This window comes from Galendromus occidentalis, unplaced genomic scaffold, assembly GCF_000255335.2.
Source record: "Galendromus occidentalis unplaced genomic scaffold, Mocc_1.1 scf7180000076600, whole genome shotgun sequence".
NCBI classification, from domain to species: Eukaryota; Metazoa; Arthropoda; class Arachnida; order Mesostigmata; family Phytoseiidae; genus Galendromus; species Galendromus occidentalis.
The window spans coordinates 184,436-197,463 of record NW_003804589.1 but is presented as its reverse complement, the minus strand read 5'-3'; the positions used below and the strand labels follow the sequence as shown (position 1 = coordinate 197,463).

Sequence of the window (13,028 nt, the reverse complement as noted above, 5' to 3'; positions counted from 1 at the left end):
CAATAGGCAGGCAGAGCGGCGAGCTAGCGGGCGGGCGAGCGTTCTGACGTCGCTCGGTCAACCTACTCTCATGGTGGTCATCGGGCAACGACAGCTTTTTTGAAACAAAGTAGACACTTTGACGAAAAGTTGAAAATCTACATTCTTCAACAACTCCTACGTTTTTGCCTCCTTCGCCCGAGCGGCGAATTTTTCCGGCTCCTCAATCGGACTCGTCGGCGACCGTGTCGTTCCAAATGAACGTTAATCGCGGCTCCTCGCGAATCCACGCATCGGGCCCGTATTCCGGGAATATTTCTCTAGAACAGCAATTTCGATGAAAATAGATGAGTACGCAAACGTCTGCGTTGTGCACAGCAAGGCAGGTGTCGCGAAACCTGCGGTTTCTCCTTGCAGTCGTCAAAGGAATACGCGGAGTCATTCGGTAATGGAGGCTGTTCATTAGGATAGTCACCACGGTAGCATCAACAAATAATCGTGTTTGCTCTCCCGCCTCCCCGTCATAACGGTAGACCTCCTAGAGCTTGTTTGCATAGCGGACGCATTCGAGAAGTATCGTCTGTACCTAGGTAGGATTCTCCATCGGACTGTCTCGAGTCGAAGGGCTTGTTTGCTTGCTTGTTTGTTTGTCTGTTTGCGTTCTTCATTGTCGCTCATCGGGGTGCTCTCTTTGAGACCGAGCGGACGGGCGGACGGATGGATGCACGGACGGATCGATTACTCGCACGCGTCCATTCAAAATTACGCCGTCGCTGATCGTCGGTCATTCGTAGCGTCGGTGATGACGGCACGTCTTTCGTGACGCCTCTGTAAATACCGAAACAAGAGGTCGAAGAAGACAGTACGCTGGTACGGGTGTAGCTCCGCAGAAAGCTCCCACATCTTGTTACCCTCGTCGTCGACGCCGACCGTCATGATCCCGGCTGCCGCTGACGGTTGCCTCGTTGAAGTAAGAGAAAATAGAGTAATCAAAGAGGCGTAATAGCCGTTCCTCAAAAAGCACGGCCGCTCGATCCACCGGCCGGCCGGTCGGCAGGCGTGCAGGCTGGCAGGGTCGACCGAACGAACGGCCCTCCAAATCGTCCGAATGCCAAGTCGATACTCGCGTGTCAGGTGCTGTACGGCAAGCTAGAAGTAAGCTTCGAGCCACAGAGCAGCTCCTCGCTCGCTGCCTACGGCGAGACATGATCGGTGAAAGCTCGGTTCACCGAACCGCGACGTCCGTCGCTCGATTGCGAAGCTTTTGCGTCGAACCGTAGAGCTTTCTGGGTGGCGGTTTTGGCGTGGACCTTCTTTCTCAGCCTCGACGACCTACAGCGATAGACGCCTGATTCGACAAACACTATCGAATCAGTTCGGAGAAAACTTCGCGCTAGTTTCCTTTGAGGGACCGCTAGCCGACGTGGGGACCTCGTTGAGGTTTCTCATTCCGCTGTGACTTTCAGCGCTGGCGAATGTCAGTTGTCAGCACCTCGGATCGAAACCCGATCGTTATCAAGTTCGCCGATGGAACGGGGCGAGTTGTGTTTATGTGCGCACAATCATGCTCGAATGATGGTCGGGATGATGATGAGTCGAGAGGTTATAATCATTTCATTCCGGATTCTGCGTTGATTCGGCCTTCCGGCAAACGTTTTTTTTTGGCGGGAAAAATGAATTTTCGGAATCTTACGCAGCGTTTTGGGCAGTTTTGAACACCGAACTGACAGTACATGCAGGCCTGATGTTCTGAACTCTAAACGCTTCGGAAGGCCTGCCAGGCCTCTAAAATGATTGAGTCGTCTTCGATTCTGGGAAATTCGAAAGGGCAAACCGCTCTCCCGGCCGTCCAATCTAATTCGTTGATCTGCGGTGTCTCGCTGGGTTGAGGTGCAAGTGGACTGGATGCGGATGCTTCCCTGGGCAGTCAGAGCGTGGACTGAAGTCGAACGATTTGGTGGTATCAATCGATCTCGATCCGTGCACAGCAAGATCCAATTGGATTTAGAGAGTAGCCCGTCCCATTAGCAGGAGATCGCCAAAGATGAGTCGGCGTCGACGACGAGGCTCCGGATTGTTATCAGATAGAAAAATTGAAAGGCGCTCTTCGCGATAGATTATTCTCAAATGGCGTCGTATTACCCAGTCGAAACGAGGCAATCGCCGAGGACATGAAACAATTACCCGGAATAACATCAATCAGTGCGTAGCCGACCCATCCCATGTTCGGGTATCGTTCAAATGTTAGAGAGTGTCAACTTACATTCTGAGATCCCCTACTCTGATCAGCTGACGTTTTGGGAATCCCGAAAATTGCCTCCCATATTCGTAGACGAACTTCATATCCCGCTGCAGACAAAACCCGAATAGCTAAGGCCGACTTCAGGGAAGAATCCGTACTCTGCCGAAAGTACGGCGCGAGATCTCGAGCGATTGCGAGCCCAATCCGATCGATATGAAAGTCGGCGAAACAGAGCAGAAGAAACATCTTGATCGAAGGGCTCCATAATAACTAAATGATGAGGAAAAAAGAGGGTTCCGATGCGGCTGTGCAGCTCAGGTGGTCAATTTCTGGCTCGATCGCGGCTCTGTAACTCCAGCCACCCTGACACGACTTTCCACCTCGGAACCTCGGCCATTCGATACCGTACTCTGAGAACACCAGCAGAGGAAATCATCTCTTTACTCTCGAAGGAGATCACCGCGCATCTGAATTCTTTCGTTGTAGGGCGATGTTTGAGAGTGTCCCCTCGGATTCCAGAGGATAATCTTGAGGCAGGTTGCTGCGCTCAAGCGGAGGATGTCTTCAAGAAGCGAGAAGATTAACGAGGGAAACGAGGAGCTGCGAGAGGAGGCGGAGTTCACCTGAATGGAGGTTACAGAAGCGACCGAAGTAACAGGCTGTAGATGGTCTCGCTTAAGACGAGAGCGAGAGAGGCAGGAAATAGCTGGCATTCTGTTCTCACTGAAGGGGCTCTGTGTTTCTGGTTGGCTTCATTCAGATCCACAAAAGATCGTCGTCGTCATCGTTGCTTTCGTCGTCGTCGTCGTCTTCTTGATCCTAGTGAATGAAGTGCTTCCTGTTCGAGTCAACAACAATTCTTGAAGTGCTCGAGAAGGTGTCGACGGCTGCTAGCCGGAGCAAAACGAACCTCAAGGAGCTTTGCTCCAAACGCGGTGAGCGAGTCAATGCTCGCCGCAGCAAAATATTTCGCAAAATCTTCTAACAAGCCTTCGATCTAACACCGGGAGAGCTCGCACTCTCTTACGAGATATATGAAGTATCGAAGGAGAACTGATCGGCACCAACGGCCCGATTTTCCGTTTAGGAATCCTCTCGGGGATTCCATCACCACCACCCTCCTTCCGTATCATTCGCCTCTTATGTCGCTTCGGGAGACTCGGTGGGGAAAGTTCTGCAATTGATGACTCTGGAATGAGCTCTCAAAGAAGGAAACGCGGTGTAACAACATTCTCGAACCCGGGGAGATTTCTTGGCGAGATATAGCCCGATCCCATGTGTACGCACACCATTACCTTCCCCGTTATCAGATCAGTATCACACGGAGGCCTTCTGCCGGAGGGAAGCTGGGTAGGTCGCTTGACGCTTGATCTTCCAGGTTCCCTCTTCTAGGCTCGTCCGAAATGCCCGAAAGCTCCGTTTGACAGCGTCTAACCCTCACCGACTGCGCCAGAGCACCGAATCCGTTATGGCTCGCGAACTCGCAGCGACGTTCTCCATCAGGAGCGATATCAAGATCGTCTCGAGACCTTCAGTCGGAACTGTTGGAAGATAATCCTGTTCCCATCCGACTCCCGGAAACTGGCGCCGATCGATCGCGGGGGCTACATGTCCTCGCAGTCCCCTTGCGATATTCCTCTGTGCATGCAATTCGCCGGAAGGTTGGAAATTCTGCTTCCTCCCCTCTTGGGAGTTCTTCCCGCTCGAACCCGCTGGAGAGTGAAGATCTTGCTGGACGTCAGGCTCCAATGCCTCGGTTTGCGGCCAGGAAATCAACAAGTCGTCGGTGACGAAAGACGACGTGACTCTTTCGTAGAGAGCAAGTGAGCAAGCGAGCAAGCAAGCACGAGACAGGCTGCGGCAATCGTCGCCGACTACCAGTCGATTCCATAGACACAGGCAGCACCAGGCCAACCAGCCAGCCAGTCAGCGAACGAGCGGGCGGACGGGCGGGCAGCCAGGCAAGCAGGCTGGTACGGCTGCAACGGCTGCCGCCCGGAGAGGGCTGTGGTGGCTGCTCCTTTCCACTTTTTTATTCTTGGTTAGCTCAAAATATGCAGCATTCTGTTCCGAAGACGCAGCAAGGAAGCCAGTCAGTCATTCAGTCAGTCAAGTCAGCCCGTTTGCCTGCCAGCCAGCCTGCCGACCGCCACCCATCCAGCCTGCCAAGAGAGACAAACGCGCATCTATTGTCGTCCAGCACCCGCAGAACACATCAAGAGCTACCAGATATAGAAACGCTCTTACTCAGAGTTGTGAACCGCTCTCGAGCTCAAAGTGGGGAAGAACGCGCGAGTGTCGACGGAACCTTTTCAAGGACTAAAAATAATTCCTGATCGACTGGCACCGTCATCGCTGACGTCCCCTCCTCATCCCACAATTACTGCGGCTGCTGCTCCGAGTCATCGCAAGCACTCGACTTGTCGTTTTTATTGTTGCTGTTGACTGAATTCTGTCACCCTGTCGTAGGGGGAGCCATCGCGAGGAGTGGAACGGAAAACAGCATCTCCATATATGCATCCAGATTCCCATGTTCATGTGTTGTCGAGTCAGTGAGCCGGCGAACGGGAAGGAAGTTGACCATCCACGAGCGCGAACTGCACCGATGCAGAGAATGTGTTCACACTGTGCTCTACTAATGCTGTGCGCGGTTTGAGTAGTGAGTGCAACCCCGCGGATAAATCGTCGGAGCAGCCTGATTTGTTCCATCGATTCCACTGACTGAACTTAGACCCGATCTACCGTATTCACTGTGGTCGGAAAAGTGCTCGTCTTCGAAAACGAGACATTAAGAAATCCCAGAAGTTTTTGAAGCATCACGAGGAGGAAATCGTATCTCTTGATCTATTCTAGAAGAAAGGGAATTCTCACTGGTGAGTCTTTCGGAGCTTGTTCTTTATTTCCACAGCCTTGGTAGAGGAAGGATGGAAGATCAACCTGTCAGCCCAGCGAGCGGCTTCTCGAAAAACAGTATCTGCCGAACCATGCGCCTAAAGAGGGAGCGATATCCTCTTGAGAAAAATCAGCTTCTCACAGAGAAGAATGCCGGTCGGCTTGTTTTCGTTCAGCTGGACGTTGAACGCCAGAAGTTCCAGAAGAACTTCGGGCGACGTTGACCTCCAGTCGGCGCAATGCTATGTGCGTAAATTCCCCAGTCAAACTGTGACTTCGGTGCGAGCTCATGCTGCCTGGCGTGCTGATTCTCGATTTGAGACAATTGCCTCCTTCTTCGACGTCATCAGACTTATAGCCGTGAAGGACGTCTTTAGTTACTAATTCCAATGATAAGTTCCGAAATGAATCCTGAGAGCTTGTCCACACAGAGAGGAAGTCCGAGAGCTCGGAACGATTAGACGAGGTTCCCGAGTTCCATTAGCGGCTCCCCTGACACTGCAGATTGTCGAGAGCTCCATCAGGTACCTAGACGCACAAAGAGTCCATCGACGCAGGGGAACCGAGGGAAGCAACGCACGTCAAATGGTCGATCACCACGGAAACGAATGTACCCACATCGGTGATCGAGATGTTTTCAGTCACGTTTCTCCCTCATCGAAATGGTCCTTCGCCTTAACAGAAACGACATTCGGCAGATATGACAATAAACGATGCGGCCGTCGTTCGCTCTCTCTCAAAAACTTCGGTGCCACCTACATTGCTTGGTGTCTGATTGGATTGTCTATCACGACGCGAAATCGGCACCTACCCGATCCCAAGAGATAGTCTGTCTGGCTAGACAGTGCATCGTTGACCCGTCGTTTTCGCGTTTGATTGTCTCTGGGAAGTACTGTCTGAAGTCGGTCAGTCAGTAAAGGGCTCCTCATTCACCCCCGCACTCAATTAATTATGTGGCTCGCTGAAAAACGGCGGGGATTTAGGGTACGAATCGAAGATGGGCGCGACTAATAACACTGCTGACTACCGTGTAGTCGACCAGATCTCGCGCATGCGCCACTTCACGGAACTCGGAGTCCGTACAGCGGGTCGCCCGGCCATTTGACTGAGCGAATTTGAAGCGACCGTCAGACGTGCTAGAAGACTGTCTGTCTGGCTCCGGCGGACCGTCTGAGGGGAAGTTCATGGCAAATTGCCATATAGAACGGAAACTTTGCTCACTGCGACAATTGAGTTGTTTCATCCGAATCAACGCCATACCTACTCGGACGACTCTGGCCGCATCCGGGGCATGGGATGAAGAACTTGTTTCGCCTCTAGTTTTATTGGATTGAAAACCTGTCGAAGGTTGGCGAGTGAGGTCCTTCCCCGGGAGATAAGACGGCTGAAATAGAGCTTCAGGCTGCTGATAGCTTTTCGGCTCGAATGGCTCACTCTGACCGGATAGCTGTCCGACGGACGAGCTGAATGTTCCGCGAAATCCAATTGACAGGCTGTATAGCGTCGATTCTTCTCAGAGGAGATGCTTGCTACTCCTATGCTTCGTACTCAATGTTAGCGGTTTAACTAACTACGACTCTATCTTCCAGTCAAAATGAAATCACGAGGTCAAATCGTTGCTTTCGGTACGGCGATCATCGCGTACACCATAGTTTTGACGCATTCTACGACGGTCGCGACAGAAACCAAAGAGGTACGAATATTCGAGTAATTCGACAAAATGAATGCCTCCGATTATTATCCAGAGGCGATCGATTCCCGCTCTGTCGGGCTCGTATTGTCGACTTCCTCCTAGATATAGCTTGTTTTCACCGTCCTTTCCTTTTCTCTTTAGAAGGTGACCCTGCCCCAAGGCTGTGTGGAGTCCATCTGTGGAAGCGTGGTCTCGAAATGCCTTTTAACACAATCCTGTAAATGTGGTCCAAACCCTGCCGTCAATAACATCACATGTGCGCGGGATTGTTTCTACTGCCTCGACTACCTCTACACCGAATGCTGCTCGTGCGTAGGTGAGTAATCTTGAGGACTTGCTTAGGTGTCGCGCTCTTGATGTAGGAGTGTCTCAAGAGAAAACGGCTCAAAGCGCCATCTTCTGTTGTAGATAGCGCTGGTATCTTAATGTTGTCATTAAATTGAGGATATAGCGCTGATCATCCACTAGCACTCCGTAGAAGTGTCGCTCGCATCTTCACTTCTTCCGATCCACTCGACTCGGAGAATCTTTATCGGGTCGAGCCCCACCGCTCATGCTCTCGTATTTTCCGCTTGTAGATGTCTGCAGAAAAGACAACGCGAACAGCTTCTCCCTAAATCAGAAGTCGAACGTTGAAGATCTCCCTGAACCGGTGCCCGCCCTGTTCCAAATGCTCATGGAAAGTCCTGAAACATCGCAGGGCCGATGGACGTCGCTCTCGTTCCCATCTCACCACACTGTGATCGGGTTGAACAAGGATCTGCATTTCGTTCGAAGTGAGTAAAAACGAAAATGAGAAGGGGGAGCGTAACTCCGAGAACGCAGAGATGTACCGGATGTTAATGTTCCGGAATTCTTCTTCTAGTCAGTCCGCATCCTGTCGGGGCCAATGGTTCGATCGATGGAACTCCTTCACCGATCGACATAAATCCGACGTACGATTCGAACGCCAAAAGCGATGATGTCAACTGTACGGTGGCCTTCATGAAAACCTGTCTCTCCCTCAATAAATGCCGTGAAGACTGCATGAGTCTCGGAGCTTCGAGCTATCGGTGAGTGGAACCGAGAGGAATCGAGACGTTCTTCTCAGGGCGGAAAGTCAGACTGCTTCTGGTGCTGCTCACAGCAAAACGGCTTTAGAATTGTTGAGTGATTTGTTTAGGCTAAATGTTCGTCGGTTCTAAGAGATCTCTTCTCCCCAGATGGTTTCACGATGGCTGCTGTGAATGTGTTGGCAGCACTTGCCTAAACTACGGACTGCACGAAGGTCGCTGCCAGCAGTGCCCAATTAGCAAAGACATGCTCCATAACTCCGTGGAGCCCGACGATGAAATCGTCATACCCAACCCTTACGGTGAGTTCCCTGCTTGTGGATATGCGGCTTAAGGTGGACCCAGACGGATGGGGTCACGAACAGAAAAATTCGCTCGGAGAGGTCCTCCAAGAGAAGTTTCTGAAGAGAGAATATGATTGTTGTTCTAGGCGAGGCGAGCGTGCCCGATGTAGCGTTGGAAGCTCACGTGGTCCCCGCGATAGAGGAGCGGACAACGCAGCAAGCCACCTCGGAGGCCGAGAATCACTCTACACCTCCAACACCGCCGCCGCCTCAACTCAAAATCCCCTCGGTGCTCGCCGGCTCATCCACGGAGTCGAGGACTCAATTGCATAAAGCCGACGACAACAGCCTGATGGATAACTCGCATGTGTAAAACAGGAAGGTGCTTCAACTTGAGCACAACGAACCACTGTAGAATGTATATATGAAGAATCAGCCGTTAGTTACGGAGTTCCCGAGGAGTATTTATTATTTATAATCAAGGACGCTGGTCAGGCTCAGGTCCGGGAGCCGAGAGAGCGGGACACCAGCGAGGAACAGACCGGGGAAGTTCTGTCGCTAAGGAACTCATTTTGTAGAAAAACTCGAGAATATAGAGACGCTCCCGGCCCCGTCGGTGCCTAGTTGGAGCATCGAGCCTCGTCACTACACTCGGCGCAATTTTGGCGGGATACCTGAAATGACACCTCCCGATGTTGCCTCCGGAAGTTCACCGGCAGCCGTGTCCGGAAAAGTCTCAGACGAGTCTTAGACGTCATTGTATTTATTGTCTGAATATTAGTTGTATTTTACTTGCCAGAAGACGCGGATTGAGAACTTTGTTGTGTCTTTTCTAATGTGTGCTATAGTTTTGTAAGTTCAGAATGCGATGTCGAATAAATGAATTGACTGGATAAAAGAACGAAATTGAAAGTCGGTTTTCTCCATTCCCGAATCGAGGGGCGACGTTTAGCTCAGGGCTCGGAATCGTCGAGAAACCCAAGAGAACAGTTCGCCCTCTCGGTCGGTTGTGCTGCTTTGTACAGCGAACAATAGGGGCGAAGGCAGTAGTCGTCGTAGAGTGCAACTGGATTCGACGATAATGGACTTCGCTACAGGCAACGAAAGTGTTCAGAGCTCGTCACACTTCAGTCGCTAGCCCCCATGGTGTCACATACTGGAGATACTCGAACAGGAGGTCCTTTTTTGGCTTTCGCTGCGGTCGATTCATCCCGAGCTTCGAAAGGCTCCACTAAGAGTTCACGGACTCCAGCCAGACCTCCGCATTAGGAGTCAGGAATCGTGTACATATTTGTCACGCTTCGTTTCGTGGATAAGAATGACACCACGTGTTCCGTTGTGCGCGTGATTGAAGATCTCGGATAAATGTTTTCGAAACGCGGCTCGATTCGCTTTGGAAAAAAAATTCCGATCCAAAGTCGACCCGAGCAGCCTTAACTAAAAGAGACGGCGGACCGAGAACCTCTTCGATGACACAAGAACCGAGCGTCGAAAAAAGTTCTCGTTTTTCCGCGAGCTCCGAAAACTTACTTCCTCTCTTCCTCTTCCCGATTCTGAGGGGGGTGTCTCGTTGTGGGGCGGAACTTCAAGATTATGAATTCAAACGCGAGCGCCGAGCGAGCCGATCCCGTTGCGATCGTTATCAAGGGAAACCTTCTGTGTTGCGGATGAAAGAAATAACTTTCGAGTCACTACTGCGAGCATCTATGCTCGTGTAAAGTGCAGAGCAAGCGAATGAATTGTATACAACTCGGTCTTTCGACGTCTCTAGTTCTCTCGACGCCAATGAAAACCGACACTCGGCGATCGCCGTCATCTTATCGCGCTCGGGCTGGAACAGGCTCTGCGGAAACAGTGACAGGTCCCACGATCGCGATCGAGCGAGAAAAGGTCGTCCGACTGCCACCGCGGAAGGACCGGAGTCTGAGGGATCTTCAAAAGATTCGGCGAGAAAATCCTCGAGTGCGGTGAGCGGACTCGATCAGGTCGATGGTCCGCCGGTGTCACAGGCTGCGAGTCCTCATTGGGGAGCAGCGAACCGAGTGTTTCCTTCGTCCAGTGCGACAGTAATCTCAACGAGCGTTGCAGATTACCCTGATTGTTCGGTGTCATCCTCGTTTCTGAGTCTGATTGTGGTGTCATCGATTGCTCACAGACCTTGGTCTGCAAGTAGCCAGCCCGTCGTTGATGACGACTTATGATTCGACATAAGGCACGCTCCAAAACATTCTCTCGGATAGCTATTCTGGCCGGATTCCGTACGGGCAGGTCTCGGAGGGGTCGAAAAATAGACGGGCATGCCCTTCAATTAGAATATTTACGGTAATTTTTATCGAACGTGAGTCGGAGGTCTGACAGTGAGAGTTCCCTGTGCAGATTTGGCTTGCTTCCGAAAGCTTCCACTCTGGCATCAGCGATACAGTCATTGGAACTCAGATTGCTGCTTTTTCCTAGCGAATCGAGCCTCAGTGCCGCAGAGCGATCGGATCGCCGATGGCTTAGAAGATGAGAGGTGGTGGCTAGTGACCACCGGAGAGGGCTTCCCTCAATTTGGTTTCAAGTTCGCGAATCGGCTCATTCTCATGCGAGGCAGAAAGCGGAACTAGGACCAGTGGAAGACATCAAGGCGAATCCAGATCGATATCATCGAAAGTAATAACTATCGCGGTCGCTCTTTCTCACCCAGTAATCGGTGGCCATAACGAGGAAGGCTCGCGCAGCCCTCCGACGAATATTTCAAGTCTCGAATATCCCCGCCTGTATATTCCGCCTAGATATTCCGGATCCGAATCCCTAGGCGATCATTCCATGAGCTTGGATCATCAGGATCGGGAATCGTGGGAGCTCACCAGAGAGCCTTGCATGGGCTGCATGATGGTCACAACTTCCCCCGTCCCCAAGCAGGACTCACCGAGTGGCATTGCGTACCTCATAATAACGCGACCGCGTCGCCGATGTTCAAGAATAAGGCTTAAGCTACCAGAGCCCTGTCCGACCATATATCGAGATGCAAGGAAGAAGGATGCGAGGGAGGTTGCCAATATCCTCACTCCGTGCATTCGGGCTGCCACAACGGAACGCAAGTGCGATGTCGGATGCTTTCGGGTGTACCCTCGTGAGCAGGGCTCGAATTGCGGAACGATTGGCCGTCGAGGAAGGACTAGGTACAGGACCCCCCTCACGAATGAGGACACCCCTTCACTACCAAGGGAGGCGCGTGCCCGAATGCGAAACTATCAGAAAGACTGCCTAGCAAGGCTTACCGCATCGCTCTCCATTGCTTCATATGTACCCTAAAAAGCGGGGGATGCATCTCCGCTAACCAGCAGCTCAGATGAGCTAAGTGCCAAAACCTCCCACGACGGAACTACTAGAAAGATCCCGTTGTACACGGGGCGAGGACCCCTTCCGGAGAGGAACTGGGTCTTGTCGGAGGCCGTCAGCGGAGGCAATCTGGAACTAGAGTCGGGGCTGTGTGTTTCTTGGAGAATGTTTCCCCACGGACCTCCAGATAGGCATCCTGTCCTTCCGCCAACGACTGCATCAGTCGATAGGTCTGAAGCTGAAGCCTGTTCTCGCTGAGACACGTTGATCTCAGAGATCGTCTCCGAAAGAGGGTCAGAACGTTTAGACCTTCAGGGGAAGGCCGGGGGCGGTCACCAGGGGATTTCCGTCATTCCGAATCTCTGGCTGCCTTCGGAGATCAGTCTCGCTTCCTTGAAGAAATTCATCCATCTTCTTGATGATGAGTGGCTTTCGTTACAAGCGGCGGTAGCTGGGACGGCAGAAGATTGGTCGCTGATGTTATCTAGCCTGTTGTGGACGCGAGAAAGCAATCTGATCGGTTAGCGTTCGCTGTGCGCACTCGTCGACAAAAGAATGCAAGCCACGGAGTCAGCGACTCATTCAAGTTGCTAGTTAGCCTAACTAGCCATAGAGCCAGTTGGCGGTCTGGACGCTCATCGGCCGCTCGGTTGGACAGTCGGCCAGACAGCTCAGCGAGAGCCCCTCAGACGAGAAGCCACGTTCGCAGCCGCAGAAGAGCTCTTGAGGTTTTTGTACTCCTCGCTAACTTCTTGGCTCTATCGATAGGGTGGATAGCACACGATGATAAGATCTCGATACAAAGTCGCCCGCGCTCGCTCTGACGTTCGTTTGCTTGCTTAACGGAGGTCGAATTCCTTCTCGGCGAGAGCTGCCCTCGTGCTCACAGAAAATAGCTCTTGACCGCACTTGTTCCAACCTGAGGTTTCGAGTTCAAACGGGAAGGATGCTCATTCACCTACGTGGCGGATTTGCTTTCCTGCAGCAGAAGATCTTGAGGGAGATAAGGCACACAAAAAGACGAGAAATTCTGATCCCACGAGAAGATGCGAGTTACCAGATCTAGGCAATGGATCAGTATACGCGGACTCGGCGGCGGAATAAAGCTAGCGATGAATAAATTCAACCGCCACACTGAGCTCATATCACTCTATCCCAAGCGCTGTGTCCGTCTGTCCGTTCGCGACCTTTCGACGCTTTTCCTCACCTGATTCCGCTTCCGAGTAGGCTCATCTAATGCGGAGATCAAGCAGCTGCGAATCGTAATTTTGACGCTGAAGAACAAAGGGCGATTCGCTCATTCGAGGACAGAGGGAGGCTCCATCGACGGTCATAATGCTACTCTCAGCATCGATTCCAGAGAGTCCAACAAGGTGCTCGGGGAGCTCGAGGAACGAAGGGCATGGCTCGCGACCCTCGAATCTACCCCACCTCTGCTCAATCATTGAGCTACATGGATGACTATTGCATAGGATTCAGGACTGCCAACTTTGTTGGCGAGAGAAGGACTTTCAGTATTCGAAAATTTTCCATCGATCATACGAGTCCTGTTACGAGGGATC

At 51.9% G+C, this 13,028-nt stretch overlaps 1 protein-coding gene across 1 annotated transcript; it reads left to right on the top strand.

The window, feature by feature from the left end:
* The first annotated feature begins 6,707 nt into the window (after positions 1 to 6,707).
* On the top strand, positions 6,708 to 9,055 carry LOC100900336 (protein twisted gastrulation). Its single transcript, XM_018638134.1, is given in 6 exon segments — positions 6,708 to 6,806; positions 6,915 to 7,122; positions 7,385 to 7,582; positions 7,672 to 7,858; positions 8,009 to 8,160; positions 8,289 to 9,055. Coding segments are annotated over 6 exon segments (1,071 nt in total). The 3' UTR covers positions 8,516 to 9,055.
* The last annotated feature ends 3,973 nt before the right edge of the window (positions 9,056 to 13,028 follow it).